The sequence below is a fragment of the Pipistrellus kuhlii genome, unplaced genomic scaffold (genome assembly GCF_014108245.1).
Source record: "Pipistrellus kuhlii isolate mPipKuh1 unplaced genomic scaffold, mPipKuh1.p scaffold_m20_p_11, whole genome shotgun sequence".
NCBI lineage: Eukaryota > Metazoa > Chordata > Mammalia > Chiroptera > Vespertilionidae > Pipistrellus > Pipistrellus kuhlii.
In genome coordinates this window covers 51,598,137-51,617,291 of record NW_023425416.1, presented here as the reverse complement: position 1 = coordinate 51,617,291, position 19,155 = coordinate 51,598,137, and the positions used below count along the sequence as shown (strand labels likewise).

Here is a 19,155-nt window from a genome sequence, read left to right as displayed (position 1 = left end):
CACCTGGAGTCAGAGCCCAAGGCCTTGACGATTCCTCCGGCTTCACGGTGAACAGTTCTCCCAGGTCCTTCCCCCGGCCTTCCCGTGGCACATGCTGCCCCCCCACCAGCACTTCCCTGCTTGCCCGTCATCCCTCCCCGGCACACACTCCTCTCGCTGTGACCGCCCTCACCGGCCAGGACAGGCAGGAGAAGCCGAGTCCGGCAGCGTCAGGACCGCCAACCAGGGCCCCTCGCCGGCTGCGGACACCGGTGGCAGCGGGGGCTCTGGCCTTGGCCAGGAGCCGGGGAAGGGCGGCAGGGACACAGGCAGAAAGGCCGCCAGGCCTGTGCGCAGGGCAGGCAGTGGCGCTGTGGCTACTCCCCAGGGCTCTGAGGACCCGGGCAGGTGGCCTGCTGCCCTCCTCCTCCTCCTGGGAGCAGCGAGGGGCCAGGCAGGGTGTGCTCCGTCTCCTGGGACAGCGAAGCGGGACCTCCCAGGGCGCCTTCGCCGAGGCCACCCACGTGGACGCTCCACGTGGCATGGTTTCCGCGCAGATAGTCTGGCCGAGGAGCGTGACTCATGCTCGTCTGAAGACAGACAGTGGACGCTGTTGAGATAAACACGTCCTGTCTCCCCTCCCCCACCGGCGAGGTGGCCACGCCGTGGCAGGCGAGGAGAGGCCGTGCACCGAGCCGAGCTCTGCCCACGGAGGGTCTAGGAGAGCGTGGCCCAGGCTGGGCCCTCCCTGCTCGGCCTCCTGGGCTCCCGGCTGTGCCAGGGCTCACCGTCCCCCCTTATTCAGCCCTGCCCCTGCCAGTGGCAGCAGCCCCCAGGCAGAGCCACCGCCAGGGCTTCCCGTGGTCAGGTGGCCGTGGGGGGCCCCTCAGGGGCGAGGGGAGGCACAGGGGACTCAGACTGAGGGTGGGGGAGGGCGGGGAAGGGCAAAGCCAGTGGGATGCTAGAGGAACCTTCCCGTGTAGCGGGACTTCGGCCGAATGAAGACAGCTCAAGCCCAGGGTCCCACTTGATGCTCGTCAAGGGAGGGAGGGAGGGAGGGAGGGAGGGCAGGAGGGCAGGGGCCAGGGCGGAGGACCCTGGGTGTGTGTAAGCCAGAGGGAGTGAGCAAAGGAACCGATGCCGAGGCCGACGTGTCTTCCCCGAAGCACTTTAATGCACGCACCGTCCCTGCCTGCTGCCTGGGTGTGAGGGCCAGCCCCGCCCGAGTTCCGTGGCTGCCACGCCCGTGGCCCGGGGCCACGCCGCAGTCCCGTCAGTAGGTGAGGGGCGTCAGGATGAAGAGGCGGTCTTCTTCCTTGCGGATCCAGCGCATCAGCTTGTGGATGGCGTCCACAGCGGACGCCTTGGTCCCCAGGGGGCTGTAGCACATGTAGAGCTCGAAGGCATTTGTCACCTGAGGGAGGGCACAGGGCGACCCCGGGTCAGACACGCCCTGGCCCTGCCAGGCCCTGAACCCCGGCTCGCCCGGCCGCCTTACCCAGGCCAGGAGGTTCTCGTTGGGGCCTGTGTAGTAGATGGTCTTGAGGGGGCGGGAGGCGTTGTGGGCGCGGCTGTGCAGGTACTGGTAGAGGCCCAGCAGCCGCTCCTGCTGCTCCTCGCTGGCGTACGGGGCCTCCATTTCAGGGCTGGAGGTGGGGGGGGGTGAGAGGCCTGCTCTGGAGACCCAGAAGCACCTGATCCCGGCCACCACCTGTCCTCCAGACGCTCCCCCAGGACCGGGCATGGTCTCCCCGCACAGAAGACGCCCAGGAAGGGCTGAGCGCACCCAGGCTGGAGGCCTGTTCTCCCCGGAGCTCATGGCACCTTCGCTGACCCTCCCTGAGAGGCCCGTTGGAGGTTCAGCGTCCAAGACGGAGGGAGGGACGGGTCTGAAGTGGAGGGAAGGGGAGCTGGGGACTCTCTGGACCCCTCAGGGGGGAGGGGACACAAAAGCCTCCCCAGCTGGCCTCAGCCCCTCTGCGGGAGGAGGGTGGGGGGAGCCCCGAGTCAGTGACTCCAGGACAGGGGGCCCGAGACTTCTGTTCCAGCTCCGTCCCCGGTGCACCCAGGGCATTTCCGGGGGGGAAATAAAGGAGCGGCCGAAACCCATGTGGCCCATTGGATAGAGCATCAGCCTACAGGCTGAAAGGTCCCAGGTTCGATTCTGGTCAAGGGCATGTACCTTGGTTGCGGGCACATCCCCAGCAGAGGGTGTGCAAGAAGCCCTGGCAGGGGCAGGGCTGAACAGGGGGACGGTGAGCCCTGGCTCAGCTGGAGCCCAGGAGGCCGAGCAGGGAGGGCCCAGCCTCGGCCACTCTCTCCCCTGTGTTTCTAACTCTCTATCCCTCTCTCTTCCTCTGTAAAAATCAATAAAATATATTAAAAAAAATTTTTTTAAATAAAGGAGAAGTGTGTGCCCGTGGAGGCGCCAGGGTCAGAGTGAAACAGACCGGTGTCGCTCCGCCCCCAGAGGGTCCTCCGATCCCGCGCTGCCTCCGTGCTCAGGCCCCCAGCCGGCCCCCCAGCCGGCCCCGGCCCCTCACCTGGTGAAGAGCCCCGAGCTCTTGGACTTGTAGAGGAAGTGGCGCAGGTGGGGGATGCCCACCTGGGCGACGCTGTAGCCGGGCGAGCGCAGCGCCTCCCGCAGCGCCGCGTGGGCCCCGCGCCGGCGCAGGCGCTCGAGGAAGCGGCGGCGGCAGTCGGAGACGGCGAAGAAGTCCTCGCGGTCGGTGGAGACGAGCAGCAGGCACAGGTCGGCGTCGGGCTCCAGGTAGGAGATGTGCGCGTGGAAGAAGCCGGCCGCGTTGAACTTGGGCAGGCACACGGGCGTCCAGGCCTCGCCCTCGCGGAAGGACGAGGAGGAGCTGATGAGGTTGCAGAGCAGGTGCAGGTCGATGGGGTGCAGCACCTGGTCGCGGCGCCGCACCAGCGCCACCAGCTGGTTGCGGGCCAGCAGGATGGAGAAGACCAGGCTGCGCGCGCGCGCCTGCTGCAGCCCCGCGCTCACCGCGTCCCGCACGGCGGCCGCCAGCGGCAGGCAGCGCGCCGCGCCCAGCAGGAAGCTGGGGTCCCGCGCCATGAGCTGCAGCAGGTTGTCGGTGATGCGCTCCGAGCCCGACAGCAGGCGCCGCAGGTCGTAGTTCTGCTTCTGCTGGAAGATGTGGCTCAGCTGCGCGCCCGTGAGCAGGCTCAGGATCTGGTAGTAGATGTACAGCAGCTCCTGCGTCAGCTCCTGCGCCGACTGCCGCGTGCGCGCCACGGCCACCAGCACCAGCGGGCTCCGCCGCACGAACACCACTTTGTAGCCGTCTGGGGGGGCCGGGGAGGAGAGGGTGTCAGCTGCAGCCCCTTCCAGGAAGCCCTGCCTCCTGGCAGCTTGCCGCCTTCCACACCCTCTCCACCCTCCCTCTGAGCTCTGCACACAGTAGGGGCTTCAGGATGGGGAGAGAAACAGCCGCTCACGGCCCCCTTTCCCCGAGGGAGCTGGGCCTGTCCCTGCAACTTGCCTCACAGACCAGCACCAGCTGGGGAAGCACTCCAGAAAAGCACGCATTCCTGCGCTAAACGGCAGCAGGAGCTGGGGGGGGGGGGTCTCAGGACCTGGGGTTTGGGTCACCTCCCCAGCCCTCCCACCCTCTCCCCATCTCCGAGGGCAAAGCCCACAGCGAGCCTCCTTCGGCCCCCACAGCCCCAGGGCCGGCCAGGGTAGGATTCGCTGTTCAGATGAGACCTGGAGACGGTGAGTGGAGGGCCTGCCCTGGGCCACACAGCACAGCCCCCCTCCAGGTCCCACTGGGAAATGACCACGGCGGGGAGCCCTTCCAGCCCCCTCAGGCGGCTCACCCGCGTGGATGGAGCGAATGGCGTTCTTGTCGGCCTCCAGGAAGGACACCAGGGCCACCATGACCCCCATGGTGCTGGACAGGGCCTCCTCGGACCCGTAGCGGGAGTACACGGGCTTCCCCGCCTCGCTCAGCACGAACACGTGCTTCTGGTGCAGCCGCCAGGCCTCCTCGGCCTCCTCCTCATCCCCCTCTCCCGTGCCCTCCCGGGGGGGCTCTGTGGCCGGTCTCCCTGAGGCCCCGGGGGGCTCCGCCCAGTCCTCGGAGCTCCCTGGCAGCATCTCCTCCTGCAGGTCCCGGGCCACGCCCGTCAGCTGGGTGCTCAGCTCGCTGAAGTCCTGGCTGATCTGGCGCATGTCCGTGGGCAGCGGGGGCGGCCCCCTGGCTCCCTCCTCAGGACTCTCCCCAGCAGCTGCCCCATCCTCCGGTTCCGTCAGGTCCTCGTAGGAGCGGGCGTGGACGAACATGGCACCCTCCTGCCCGGCACCTGCCAGCCGAAAGCGCCATGCTTAGGGCAGCAGCCGCTGCTGGCATGACTGCCTATGACCATGCAGCAAGTCCCTCTTCCCGCTGCTGTCCGTCTGCAACTCACTGGCCACCAGGCTCCTCGCCCAACACCCGGGGGCCCGGCCCAAGCCCTCATGGCGGGGGCAGCTGCTGACTGCCCGCCTCTCTCATCGGACAGCTTTGTCCATCCAGGCACACGGGCCTCTGTCCACCTGCTCCTTGGCCCCTAACGCCGCCCACCTACCCCGGGGCATCCGCACCTGCCCCTCCCTCCGCCCAAAGGCACCCTAGCCCCTCGCATGGCCTGCTGTCAGCTCTCTGCCTCCTCACCTGACCCCCAGCCCAGCACCGTATCCCTCCCTCCCGAGTATCTCCTGTCAGTGACTGTCCTTCTCCCCAGCTGTGATGGGGTTCCCACAGGCCGGAAGCTGGCTGTTCACTGCCGTGTGCCCGGTCCCCTGCCCAGATGCCTCCTGTGCGCAGTGAGTCTCCCCCGGGAGCCGGCCCTGCCGCTGAAGGGCCCCCCAGCCTGTGACCCCCAGGGACCTTGTCGTCTTCCTCTTCTGTTTTTTGGTTTGTTTGTTTTTGACAGAATAACTCAGCAAACATATTTTGGGTCTCTATGATGAGTTCAGCACTGGACTAGGCACTGAGGACACAACGGCTCTGTGCTCAGAGCTCAGAGAGAGATGGGCAATATGTACATAAAAAATAAAATTACAAAATAACGGGTGTTCTGTCCAGAGCAGGCCTGCCTCGCGAGGAGGTGACATTCACACCGAGCGCTGGAGCGGAGCCTGCAGGTTCACTGCGGCCGCGGGCGGGCGGGCGGGAGGAGCCAGGCTGGCAGCAGACAGCCGGGGGAGCGTGGCCGACGTGTGTGTGTGTGTGTGTGTGTGTGTGTGTGTGTGTCTGTGTGTGTGTGGGTGTGTCTGTGTGTGTGTGTGTGTGTGTGTGTGTGTGGGTGTGTGTGTGTGTGTGTGTGTGCGCGCCCGCGCGCGCAGAGGGAGGCAGGAAGCAGACTGAGCTCGGTCCCCTGCAGGACCCCCAGCCTCTGACAATCACCCAGTGAGCTGAGCACACACTCGATGGCCTGGGAGGGAGAGTGTGGAGGGAACCCAGGCCGACAGGGAGGCCGCTCTGGCAGCCAGCTGTGCACACCCTACCCGTACCTGGCTCCATGCCCTGGGCCAGCCCTGGGGTGGGGCTCTCGGCCCTCTCCACACTCTGCCCATCCGCGGGAGCCAACGTGCCGCCCAGGCCCTCGCTGCTCCTCTTCCTCTGCATGTCAGCAGCCATCCCTTCGGGCCTCCTGTGGGCAGACGACAGGCATCATCCAGGGGAAGGGGCGGTGCTGCTGGCAGGAACGGGCATCGTTAGGGCATCGTTAACGGCGAGGGAGTGTCCCGCCCAGGACCCGCTCCGTCCTCTGGGGTGCCTCTGAGGACTCCCCTCTAGAAAATGAACTTGGTTGCCCTGACCTATGTGGCTCAGTTGGTTGAGTAACATCCCGTGCACTGAAAAGTCACAGGTTCGATGCCCGGCCACAGCACATGCCCAGGTTGTGGGCTCAATCTCTCTCTCTCTCTCTCTCTCTCTCTCTCTCTCTCTCTCTCTCTCTCGTTCTTTTCCTGATCACAAAAGGAAGAATTCATGGTTATCTATTCATTGTTGAAAACTTGGAAAGGACAAAAATAGTATAAAGAAAATATGTCATTTCCCCCATGCACATTTCCCACTGTTCACACTTCAATGTATTTCCTTCCAGTCTTTTTTCTAATGTATATAAAAGGCAACATTTTTTACAAACTGGTAACAGCAGGTAAAGCTCATTGAATGCCTAGGCAGCGGCTAAGGGAGGTGGATGAAGTCCACTGTTCCTGATCACTGCTCTCGGAGGCAGGCGCTCCTCCCGGGCCAGCTCTGGAGAGGAAGGAACAGGCTGGGAGAGGAAGTCCCTGGCCCCATGTCACCGCAGGAAGGAGGCATGAGAGCTGGGAATTGTAACAATTCTCTATCCTCATACCTTTCACTGAACATCCTAGCAAGCACAATGCTCCATTCAAGATGGAGCTGAGCCCGGCCGGCATGGCTCAGTGGTCGAGCATCAACCTATGAACCAGGAGGTCATGGTTCGATTCCCAGTCGGGGCACTTGCCCAGTTTTCGGGCTGGATCCCCAGTGTGGGGTGTGAAAGAGGCAGCCAATCAATGATTCTCTCTCTCTCCATCTCTCTTCCTTTCTGAAATCAATAAAAGCATATTAAAAAAAAAAAAAAAAAAACCAGCGTTGAGCAATCGTTTTCTTTCTGGATATGTAGGCACTTGCCGGGTGGCCTCTGGAGGCCATGCCTGCAGGGAAGACTTGTCCCCACTAGTAATTGAGTGTCAGGAACATCTCTGGAGAGGGACCTGAGGTAACCTGGTTTGCTTTCATAAGTCTCAGTTTTCTCATCTATGACATGGGGACAGTGATAGTACAGACTCATCGGGCCGTGAAGCATTAAATGAGATAATCCATGTCATCTGGTTACCCGGGCGCAGAGTAAGTACAGCACACTCAGCTGCTGCCATCAGACCACGTGTAGCTGTACTCACACGGGTGCCCCCCCACCCCCCGTGGTCTCCGTAAAACACTCCCCGGGAGCCAGGCCCAGCGTGAACGGGAGGGAAAACGTGTTTCTGACCTTGTGAAGCCAGTGCGCTCGAGCCTGAGGCGACCCACCTGCGATACGGGTCAAAGAGCTGTCTACGGCACATGTGTCAAACACAAGGCCCGCGGGCCAAATCCGTCCCACCAGGCCTTGCAATGTGGCCCGCACCGCGCTGTCATCACTGCACTCCGCTGCGTTTCCATCACAATGACAGTTTATGACTGTTCAGTAAACCATTCGGCCCTCGATTTAGGCTGGATTTTAGATTTTGGCCCCTTCTCTGATTGAGTTCGACACCCCTAGTTTACGGAATTAGGGCTGGGGTTCCTCCCTGCCTACGGGCTCCTCCTGGGCCCTGGGCGTGCAAGAACAGACCATTCACCCGCTCCCTGCTGCTCCAGGGTCTCTCCAGGTTGGACTCTTTGGTCCTCCACGTATTCCTGTGCTTTAGCCTGGCGTCTCGGGCTCTCAGATCCCAGCAAGATCCACAGCAGCTTCCCCAGCGTCCCCCAGGGCCACTGCCCAGGCGCCTTGTGGCTTCAGGGGTCCGAGTCAAGCCTGGCGGGGAAGTACCCACATGGACGCCCTTCACCGCGGCTGCCCTGCCACCTGAGACCATGCAACGTGTCAGCATCTCCAAGGCCAACTGGGGACCCCGCCAGGAGCCCTGATGAAGCAAGCAGCTCTCCAGACACTCACCCTGGAAACTAGGCGGGGAGCTGAGCCTCCCCAACCGCCCCTGGATCCGTAACCCGGACCGCCAGCCCCTGCGCCGCCGCGCCTGAAGCGGCTGGGGAAGAGGAGATGGTCCCTGGGGCCCACCTCCAGCAGCGCCTCCGGACGCCCCGGCTATTTGCCTAAAGGTGCTCAGCTGTGACCGGAGCGGCCCGCAGGCAGGCCTCCCTCGCTCAGGTGCCCGCCCTACAGGGGAGGGGGCCGGGCCACAGCCCTTCCTGCCTGAGCGTTGCCTGCAGCCTGGCCCTGTGCGGAGGGCCTGGGCAGAGGGAGCAGAGGCCCAGGTGAGGCTGGAGGTGCTACCGCAGGAGGCCGCCTCCGGACGCGGAGCTCGCCACGCCCCTCTCCACAAAGGCGCCCTGCGCCCGCCCCCGGCAAACTCCAGCCCAGGGAGGGGGCTCACCCAGGCCCGGGGCAGCCCGACCAGGAGCCAGGGCACCCCCGTGGGCAAAGGCCCAAGCCCAAGGCGCAAGGCACGTTCAAGGGCTGCCGCTCAGCCCGGCGCCTCTGCGGACCTTGGAGAGAGAACTCTGCGCGCGGAGTGCCTTGGGGGGCGCGTCCCTCTTGGCCACGGCCCCTCCAGGACTTCGCCCTCCCGACCGAGGGGGGGCTCCGGGCCTCCCCCAGCTGGGGACCCACGGGCTAAGGGACCGGACAGAACCTGCCCTCCTACCGCCCCGGGCAGCGCAGCGGGCAGGACCCCCTCCCCGCCCGCCGCAGGCCCCTCCCCCAGGATGACAGCTCGCCCGGCTCCCGGCCCCCGGCCACGTGGTTGGCAGTCGGACCTACCTCTGTCCGCGGGGCCCCGGGACCCACTGACCGCCCGTCACTACCCGCCGGTCACTGCCCTCTGCCGGGCCCCCGGGAGGGCGCCGCGATCGGGCCGGGCCGGGCCTGAGAGCGCAGGATCGCGGGGCCACGACGCCCTGCGGACACCGACATGGCCCCGGCGCCGCCCGCCGCCCCCGGCCCTCGCCCGCCCGCCCCGCCGCCGCCCGGCCGCCGGCCCAGGAAGCTGCCCGCGCCCGCCTCGCCCCGCCGAGGCCCGGCTCCAGCCTCCCGGCCCGACCCTGCCCGCCGCCGGCTGCATGATGGGAAATGGAGTCCGCAGCGCGGCGCCCGGGCCGGGGGCGGGGCGTCCGGTGTCCGCGGAGCCCGGCCGGGCGGGATCGGGGAGGGGCGGGATGCCCAGCGCTTCCCCGAAGTCCCGGTCCCGCGTGGACCGGAGACCCGGCCCCGGCTCCGGCCCCGGCCCCGGCCCCGGCCCCGCGCCCCGGAGGCGCCTGTCGGGAAGCAGAGGCGGGGGCGCTGCTCTGGCTGTGGGAGGGCCGGGGCCCGGAGAGGGTATAAACGGCTTTAGTTTGCGGTAAGGGAGGGAAGCACTTCAGTTGTTGCTCAGGAGAACTTCCTTTTAGCCTAAGGTGACCAGACGTCCAGCTTTTGGCGGGACAGCCTCGATTTTTAACAATTTGTCCCGCGGCGTTTTAAAAAAGTCCCGATTTTTAGCCACGTTTTAATGCTATACGAAGAGGCTCGAAACAATAATTCTCAAATCTGACTGCACATAGAGGGGCCTGGGGAACTTAAACAAACAAAGCCCTGATGCCAGCCCTGAGGGGCTGGGCTTAGCATCAGACGCCGGTCCAGCCCAGGTCCAGACTAGACAAGAATCAAACAATGAATGCATATGTAAGTAGAACAACAAATCAATGTTCCTCTCGCTCTCCAATCAATAAATTATAATGGAAAAAAAACACACAACAACACAAAACACTGCCTGGACACCACCCCTAGAGAATGTGATTTGATTGAATTGGGATAAGACTCTCGCGAGAGCATCTTTTTAAAAGCTTCCCAGGTGATCGGCCAGGGCAAGGAACTGCTACAGAATCTGTACTTTCCTAGATGCAAAGCAATAAAGACAGGAACACGTAAAGCTTCCCCAAACAGTTTTATTTTTGGAGAACAGTTGAAAGATGTAGAACTAGGGATTAACAACAATACTGCTCCTGTGTTCTCCGAAGCAGTTACATCGATTTACAGCTCCGTAGTTCACGCCCCGACAGTTCTGGGTGCAGGAAGAGTCTGAAGTCACCTTTGATTCCCCTCGATGGTCAAGGTCCTAGAGCCGTGCCCTGCCCTGAGCTTGTCCTGTGGTCTCAGAGTCTGCCTCTCTGCAGCCTCCCTCCACAGCCCTGGCCTGTGGTCACATGGTGATGACAAAGCTGTGGCCCAGCTCCTGAAAGATTCCCAGGAAAGGAGACAGGAGGGAGGAGGAGCCTCTCAGGTCTCCAAAGTCATTCCCTATTCTCTCTCTTCACCAGCTGGGGTGTCCAGGCTCCCTCCCTTACAGGAAATATATATATATATATATATATATCACATTTGTATAGTTTCGTTCTCATAAAGTCCCACCAGTTTCATTATGAGAGTGTAAGCCAAGAAGACCTCACCTTCTCTGATTTGGTACAGAAACATTTCCTGAACCGAAAAAAGGTGCCTGGGTTGCAGGCTCAATCCCTGGTGAGGGGCAGTGCAGGAGTCAGCAAATCAATGAATCTCTCTCATCACTGATGTTTCTATCTCTCCCTCCCTTTCCCTTCCTCCTTGAAATTACTAATATATATATATAGTATATATATATGTATATGTATATGTATATGTATATATATGTTTTGTTTTTAGTTACATGACTGCTTTTTTTCATATGTATATGAAATATATATGAAAAAAGCAATCATGTAGGTAAAAAACAAAATATATTTATTTAAAGATGGCCCAGTTGCCGAAACCGGTTTGGCTCAATGGATAGAGTGTCGGCTTGGGGACTGAAGGGTCCCGGGTTCAGTTCCGGTCAAGGGCATTTACCTTGGTTGCGGGCACATCCCCAGTGGGGGGTGTGCAAGAGGCAGCTGATCGATGACTCTCATCGATGTTTCTAGCTCTCTCTCTCCCTTCCTCTCTGTACAAAATCAATAAAATATATTTTAAAAAAAATAAATAAAGATGGCCCAGTTTGGGAAGGAAAGTCAAAGTACCCACAGTTCTTCTTTTTTAAAAATATATTTTATTGACTTTTTACAGAGAGGAAGAGGGATAGAGAGCTAGAAACATCGATGAGAGAGAAACATGGATCACCTGCACACCCCTCACTGGGGATGTGCCCTCAACCAAGGCGCATGCCCTGGACTGGAATCAAACCGGGACCTTTCAGTCCATAGGCCGATGCTCTATCCACTCAGCCAAACCGGTTGCGGCTACCTACAGTATTTTTAGCTGTCCCTCCTCTTCTCTGGGACCTCTTTAGTGCCGGTGTGCCCCAGGGCCCAGGGCTGGAACTCTGACCTATCAGTGCACACTCACTCCCTTATTGCTTCGGCCTTCTCATCCAAGCCCAGGGCTTTAGATACCAGCACTAGCTACGTTGATACCGCCCAGAATTGCCTCTCTAACTCTGACCTTTACCCTGAACTCCAGGCTGATGTATCCAACTGACAACTAGGCATGTAAGACTCCCAACTGACTCCTGCTCTTTCTACCAAAATTGCCCCTCCCACATTCTGCCCTCTCTTTCCTTATCCTAGCTGCCTCCAGTGACCACTGTGACCACACAAGTACCATCCTGTTATGGTTATATTATCACAAGTCTCCTAACTGGACGCCCTGCTTCCGACCTTCCTACCTTCAGCCTATTCTCCACACAGCAGCCGGAAGGATCCTATTGGCACGGAGGGCAAGTCTGTTATTCTACTAGTGGTCCAATGCATGAACATTTGTGCAAGAGGAGGCCTTCCTTCCCTGGCTGCCGGCACCGGCTTCCTTCTGGTCCCTGGGACTCGGGCTTCCCTCCAGCCTCGGCTTTCTCAGGAAGGACATCTGGTCTACTTATCATGTTACCCTTTTTTATTATTATTATTATTATTATTATTATTATTATAGATTTAGAGCCGCCCAACAGCTTTTCATCTCCCTTCTTACAGAAACCAAACTCATTTCAGCAGAAGTTGTATTTCTTGTTTAATAACCACCCTCATCTGCATCTCTGCTATTTTTAAAGTTTTTTATAAGTATTTTTAAAAATTGATTTCTGAGATGGAGAGAAAGAGAGAGAAACATCAATGATGAGAGAGAATCATTGATTGGCTGCCTCCTGTACGTTCCCCACTGGGGATTGACCTGCAACCCGGGCATGTGCCCTTGACTGGAATTGAACCTGAGACCCTTCAGTCCGTAGGCTGATGCTCTGTCCACTGAGCCAAACCGGCTAGGGAAGAACTTTTGTAAGCTTTGCTTTTCCCCTGTATCTCCAGCACCTGATACAGTGCTTGGCAGATGGTAGGTACTTCATACAATTCTTTTTTTTTTTTTTAATATATTTTATTGATTTTTTACAGAGAGAAAAGGAGAGAGATAGAGAGCTAGAAACGTCGATGAGAGAGAAACATCGACTAGCTGCCTCTTGCGCACCCCCTACTGGGGATGTGCCCGCAACCAACTTACATGCCCTTGACGGGAATCGAACCTGGGACCTTTCACTCCGCAGACCAACGCTCTACCACTGAGCCAAACCAGTTTCAGCAAATTCTTGAATGAAGAACTGGCTTGCAGACAAGATACCTGAGAAGTGGGAAGTAACTTTCAATACTGCTTAACCCAACCACCTCCTTTCTCTACAGATAAGGCTTGATTTGAGAATGCTTTATAGGTTTTTCTTGGAATAGACTTCCATCCCAGGAAATTGAATTTAGGCTATAAAACCAGGCTTCTTTCTCTCAGGATCCACTGACAGGGACACCAGGTGGCTGGAATCAGCAAGCATTTCAGGTACGGACCATCCGTCTTGAAGAGCATTAGCTACAACTGTGATTCCCGTTTTCCACTAGATTGCTGATTTGCAGATAGCTTCTAGTTTCCGTGTGACCTCACGCAGGTCACTCTCAGCCAGATTTATGGCTGAGAACTAGCCTGGTCCAGTGCAAGCTGGGCTGATTGTCCTCCAGAGGCAGGGCGGGCCCCTGAACCTTAAACCCAGCTAACACAGTCTGGTATTTCTGGGCCGGGGATGCCTAACTGGGGAACCCCAGCAGGAAAGAGGGACGAACCCACGTGACTACTGCTTCTCTAACTCTATTCTCGGGCTCGGGCTCCCTTTCTTTCCCTTCACAAGAAGGCAGCCTTGCCCTGGCCGGTTTGGCTCAGTGGATAGAGGGCCGGCTGGTGGACTCAAGAGTCCCATCAAGGACGTGTACCTTGGTTTTGGGCACATCCCCAGTGGGGGGTGTGCAGGAGGCAACTAATCAATTCTCATCGATGTTTCTAACTCTCTCCCTCTCCATTCCTCTCTGTAAAAAATCAATAAAATATACATATTAAAAAAAAAAAGGCAGCCTCGGTCGATAAGGACCAGGTTGGTATCCTAGCTCCCGCCTGGAGCACACCTGGCAGCCTGAGGGCAAGTGGCGGTTAGCAGGAAGCCAAGCCACACACCCCGCGGGCCTGACGCGCAGCGGCGGGAAAGCGTGCCCTCCCATTGGACGCCGACAAGCAGCGTGGCCTTACGCCCCGCCCCCTCAGACACGCCTGCCCCGCCCCCTTGCGCGGGGCACGGCGGGAGGGGACTCGGCGCGCCCCGCCGCTCTACTCCATCTCCCGGCAGGCCGAGCGCTGCGGGCGGCGGCGGCGCCTTTGTGGAGGCAGCGGCCGGCGCGGAGGAAGTTCCGGTCTCCGCGACACCGGGTCGGCGGCGGCGGCTGAGGAGTAGGAGGAGTGGGCCGCGGAGGCCGCGCTGCCTCGGTGAGGACCGGGGGCCGGGAGGCTGGACGCGCCGGGGCCTGAGGGGAGGAGGCCGGCCTGCCAGGCCGCCCCGGACGTCGAGGCCCGCGCGGCCTGGAAGCTGCGGCTTCGGTGTCGCGGGGCGGCGCGGCTGGCTGAAGAGACGGAGCCGATGCGGGGTGGGGAGGGAGGCGCCGCCCCGGAGGAACGCCCCGGAACGGTGGCGGGCCAGGGGCGGCCCGGCGGGCGGTGGGATTACCGGTCCGGCCTCGGGGCGGCCGGCTGGCGGGTCGGGGGACTGGCGCGTGGTTGCGGTTCGGGCTCCCCGTCTGCGGGGCCGCGGGCGGCCCTGTGTTCCTTCGCTTCTCCTGCTTTTTGCAGGAATCCGGGTCCGCTCTGAGGTGCCGCTCCGGAGGGAGCTCTGTGCCCGGCGGACACGAGTGGGCTCGGCGGGACCCCGCGGGCGCGAGACCTCCGGCCCCGGCCCCCCGGGCAGTGGAACCCGGCGGCGGGGGGTGCGCTGGGGGTTCTGCGCCCGTTGGACCAACGTGGGGAGAGCGGGGCTTCCCCTCGCAGTCACTCTGGAGGTTTAGATCCCGTTTGGCTTTGCACATGGGGCCTTCCTTCCAGCCTGGGCACGGGTGTCCCGCTCCAGGAGTGCATTGCTAACTAGGAAGGGCCTTGCATTGTAGGTCCGTCCCCTGTGAGGGTAATGGTGGGTTTTTTGCACATTCCAGGTGTTTGCTTGGGAAGGTCACAGTCGCTGGAGCCCAGTAGACTCATGTGCCTGGTCACCCGGTTCGTTTTCTGAACTCTGGATTGTGCCCTAGGTTTGTTTTCCACCCCCTGTTGAGTAATGCCACCCGTGTGAATGGTTCAGTCACGTGGGCATCAGCGAATGGCGAGGGCTGCGGGGCAGGACTGGCAGTGTCCGCGGTCACGGGTGGTGTGGTACCCGCCGTGTTGGTGAGGAAGTTGAACTTGAACCTCACCTCGTTCCCTGGCGCCGGGCGAGGTGCCTGACCTGCAGAGTAGGCACCAGGTCTCTGTTCTGGACGCCTGCAGCATCCCTCTTCACAGAAGGCTGTTGCCAGGTGTGGGTTTTTGTTGACCCCCCCCCCCCCAATACTTAAATCATGCATTTTATTTTATTTTTTTGTTGCTTTTTGTATCCAGGTTCTTGTAGCCTTCCAGAGGAGAACTGTCTGGGGGGAGGTTACTAATGAACTCCACCGTCTTAGTGGGTACACATTCTTCTGCCAGTGGTGTCATTTGTCCTGGCGGCCATGACTTAGTTCAGAGCTGCATTAAGGTGAAAACTACGGGAAAGTTTTGAAATTCTAACCACGGTGAGTCATGTCTTGAACGGGCTCTTGTAGCTACCGCCAAGGGCTTAGGATGAATCTTCCTGGGTAGCCCCCATAACTGTGGGAGCTCTGGAATGCGATAGGGTTCGTTCCCTGACGACTCCGCTAACTCGGTGACATTTGGCAGATTACCTGATTTCCGTTTCCTCTCGATGTGAAGTGAGGTTAAGCAATGGGGCCACCTCACAGATTGTCTGAGGTGATGTGATGCCTGGGAGCCACCACTGTTACCTTTCTCACAGCTGTGCTGAGGTGTGTAAGTCATGCTTTTTATATTGCTCCTTTTTTTGGCAATGTTGTGACAGCCCTGGCCGGCTGGCTCCGTTGGTTGGATGTCGTCCCACGCACCAAAACGTTTCCGGTCTGATTCCTGGTCAGGCACTTACCGAGGTCATGGGCTCCACTCGGTGGGGGGACATGCAGGAGGCAGCTGATGTTTCTCTCTCTCCCTTCCTCTCTCTCTAAAAATCAATTAAAATATTTTTTAAATTTATGATATATAGTAGCAAGATTTACCATTTAAACCATTATTTTAATCCTCACCTGAGGATGAGTTTATTGATTTTTGATTTTTTTTTCTGGAGAGAGAAGAAGGGCGGGGGGAGAAACATCAATGTGAGAGAGAAACTGATCACTTGCTTCCTGTATGCTCCCTCACTGGGGATTGAACCCGAAACAGGTATGTGCCCTGACGGGAAATTGATCCCACAACCTTTTTAGTGTATGGGGTGCCGCTCCCAGCAACTGAGCCATATAGCTGGGGCACCATTTAAAACCATTAAAAAAAAAAAGATTTTTATTGATTTCAGAGAGGAAGGGAGATGGAGAGTGATAGAAACATCAATGATGAGAGAAAATCATTCATTGGCTGCCGCCTACTGGGGTTTGAGCCCGAAACCCCGGGCAGATGCCCTTGCCCAGAATCGAACCTGGGTCCCTTTAGTCCACAGGCTGACACTCTATCCACCGAGCCAAACCAGTCAGGGCTCTTCATTCTCCTTTAAGGCTGAATAATACTCTGTTGGTATCCATGGACCATGTTTTATCTCATTTGTTGGTAGACGTTTGGGTTGTCTCCACTTTGTGGCTATTGTAAATGATTCAGCTCTGACTTTGGGCGCCCAGATACCTCTTCCTGTCCCTCTTTCCTTTCCTTTGGATATATACCTGGGAGTGGGTCGTGTGATGATTCTGTTTAGGTTTTGAGGAACTGCCATACTGTTTTCCACAGCAATTGCAGCATCATTTTACATTCCTATCACCAATGCATAAGGGTTCCAGTTTTTCTACATCTTTGCCAATACTTGTCAATTTCTCTGTGTTTGTTGTTGCTTGTTTTTTGTTATTAATCCTCACCTAAGGATGTTTTTTCCATTGGATTTTAGAGAGTGGAAGAAAGGAGGGAGAAAGAGAGAGAAACATCATTGTGAGGGAGACATATCAATTGGTTGCCTCCTGTGCTCCTTCTGACCGGGAATTGAACCCTCTACCTTTGCTGTGCGGGCCAATGCTCTAACCATGGCGAACACCAGCCAGGGCCCTTTGATGAAGTCCAGTTTGTCCATTTTTCTTTTGTTGCCTATATTTTTGGTGTCATTCAAGAGATCATTGCCAAATCCAACGCACGAAGTTTCCCCTTTTAACTTTTGTATATGAAGTTAGGAGAGGGTCCCACTTCGCTCTTTTGCATGTGGCTATCCAGTTTTCCTGTGACCATTTGTTGAAACCTGTCCTTTCTCCATTGAGTGGTCTTGGCACCCTTGTTGAAAATCGCTTGACCATATATGTGAGGAACTCAGATATGAGTCACAATGGCTAACAGATGGAAGTAGCCAGGTGGCCATCAGTGGATAAATAGATGAAATGTGGTATATAGCCGAAACTGGTTTGGCTCAGTGGACGGAGCATCGGTCTGTGGACTGAAAGGTCCCAGGTTCTGTTCTGGTCAAGGGCATGTACCTTGGTTTTGGGCACATCCCCGGTAGGGGGTGTGCAGGAGCAGCTGACTGATGTTTCTCTCTCATCGATATTTCTAACTCTCTATCCATCTCTGTAAAAAATTAATAAAATATATATTTTTCAAATGTGGTGTATACATACTATATAGTATTATCTTAAAAAGGAGCCTGACCAGCGGGGCTCAGTGGTTAAGCGTTGTGCTATGAACTTCAAGGTCATGATTTCATTCCCCATGGGGGCACATGCCTGGGTTTCCAGGCTCAATCCCCAGTAGGGGGCGTGCAGGAGGCAGCTGATTATGATTCTCTCTCATCGATGTTTCTCTCTCTCCCTTTTGCTTCCTCTCAGAAATAAATAAAAATAAAATGGAATGAGCTTTTAATAGATGCTGCAATATCGATGAACCTTGAAGACAATATGCTAAGTGAATAAGCCGTGACAGAAGGACAGTATTGCGTGATTCCACTGGTATCATGAGAGGTACATTAGGGTAGTCAAAATCAGAGAGACAGCCCTGGCTGGTGTGGCTCAGCCTTGCCTTGTGCACCTGGAGGTTGCTGGTTTGATTTCTGGTTAGGGCCCCTGCTGGGTGGCAGACTTAATCGCCAGTAAGGGGCATTTGGGTGGCACCCAATCCATGGTTCTCTCATTGATGTTTTTCTCTCTCCCTCTCCCTTCCTCTCTCTCTCAAATTAATAAAAACATTAAAAAAAATCATAAGGCAGAAAATAGATTTTTGGTTGCCAAGGTCTAGGTAAAGGGGAGTTTAATGAAGGAGTTTTAGTTTTACAAAATGAAAAAAGTTCTGTGGATGGATGGTGGTGATGGTTGCACAACAGTGTGAATGTACTTCATGCCACTGACATGTATACTTAAAAATGGCAAACAGCAAGTTTCACACTGTGTATTTACAACAATTTAAAAAATACATAATTAAAAAAAGAATGGATCTTATTGATTCTACTTTCCATGTCCCGTTTCTTTCTTTCTTTCTTTCTTTCTTTCTTTCTTTCTTTCTTTCTTTCTTTCTTTAAAATATATTTGATTGTTTTTTTACAGAGAGGGAGAGGGATAGAGAGTTAGAAACATTGATGAAAGAGAAACATCGATCAGCTGCCTCCTGCACACCCCCTAACCCTACTAGGATGTGCCCGCAACCAATGTACATGCCCTTGACCGGAATCGAACCTGGGACCCTTCAGTCCGCAGGCCGACGCTCTATCCACTGAGCCAAACCGGTTTCGGCTAGTTAATTCTTTTTTAATATATATATATATATATATATATATTGATTTCAGAGAGAAAAGAGGGAGAGAGAGATAGAAACATCAATGATGAGAGAGAATCACTGATCAGCTGCATGCTCCCTACTGGAGATTGAGCCTGCAACCCCGGGTATATGTCCTTGACTGGAATCGAATCCAGCACCCTTCAGTCCTCAGGCTGACGCTCTAGTAATGAGCCAAACTGGCTAGGGCTCATTGGTTGATTCTTGTATGTGTTCTGACAAGAATCATCAACCTTCCTGCTCTCTCCCTTCTTCTCTCAAATAAATAAATTAATTAAATAAGTAAGTAAATAAGTAAGTAAATGTCTTAGTTGGCTAGGTGTTCAATCCAATCTTTACCTTTCGGGCCTTGTTTAGGTTTTTAACTGAGTGCCCTTTGGGGCCCAAAGCATTTAGTTTGGAAAAAATTGGAACAAAGCTGCTGCACACTGCAGTCACTCTAATGTAATAGGGCCCTACGCATGTGCCATGACCAGGGATTGAACCGGCAACCTCTTGGTTTAAGCAGTGAGCCACACCACTGGGCTGCTTTTCTTTTTTGTAAGCACTTGTTCATCTACAATAATATTTTAAGAAGGATTTCCTTGAATGCCAGGAGTTCAAACAAACCACACCACCAAACAAAAAAGAGAAAAGCAGAAAATGAACTCCCCTCTGCTTCTGCAGCGTGGTTTTATAATGGGCACTCCTTCAGCACCTGGCTGGGCTTTCTCTGGCCCATGGAGAGCCAGGTGAAAGCTGCTCAAGTCTTGTCTCATGTATGCGTGTGGCTCTCTAAATTTTTCCGTATACATGTTGCCTTGAAGTGTCCTTATTTCCCAATGTCTTTTCACACCAAATTCTCTAAAAATCCTATATAGCCAAAACCGGTTTGGCTCAGTGGATAGAGCGTCGGCCCGCGGACTCAAGGGTCCTGGTTTCAATCCCAGTCAAGGGCATGTACCTTGGTTGCGGGCACATCCCCAGTAGGGAGTGTGCAAGGAGGCAGCTGATCTATGTTCCTCTCTCATTGATGTTTCTAACTCTCTATCCCTATTCCTTCCTCTCTGTAAA

The 19,155-nt window shown here is 56.7% G+C and overlaps 2 protein-coding genes across 5 annotated transcripts in view; one reads left to right on the top strand and one right to left on the bottom strand.

Moving 5' to 3' along the window:
* Positions 1–1,135: 1,135 nt before the first annotated feature.
* Positions 1,136–8,780, bottom strand: MON1A (MON1 homolog A, secretory trafficking associated). Its single transcript, XM_036432248.2, has 6 exons — positions 8,506–8,780; positions 5,501–5,640; positions 3,823–4,308; positions 2,523–3,288; positions 1,478–1,625; positions 1,136–1,393 (listed from the first exon to the last, which is right to left on the bottom strand). The coding sequence occupies exons 2-6, from the start codon at positions 5,625–5,627 to the stop codon at positions 1,253–1,255; spliced, it is 1,668 nt and encodes a 555-aa protein (XP_036288141.1). The 5' UTR covers positions 5,628–5,640; positions 8,506–8,780; the 3' UTR covers positions 1,136–1,252.
* Positions 8,781–13,347: 4,567 nt separating this feature from the next.
* Positions 13,348–19,155, top strand: part of RBM6 (RNA binding motif protein 6) — a 61,399-nt gene continuing 55,591 nt past the window's right edge. For all 4 annotated transcript variants that reach the window (XM_045579572.1, XM_036432201.2, XM_036432199.2 and 1 more), the window contains exon 1: positions 13,348–13,509. The gene's annotated coding sequence lies outside the window, so the exon portion shown is untranslated. The remainder of the gene's footprint in view (positions 13,510–19,155) is intronic.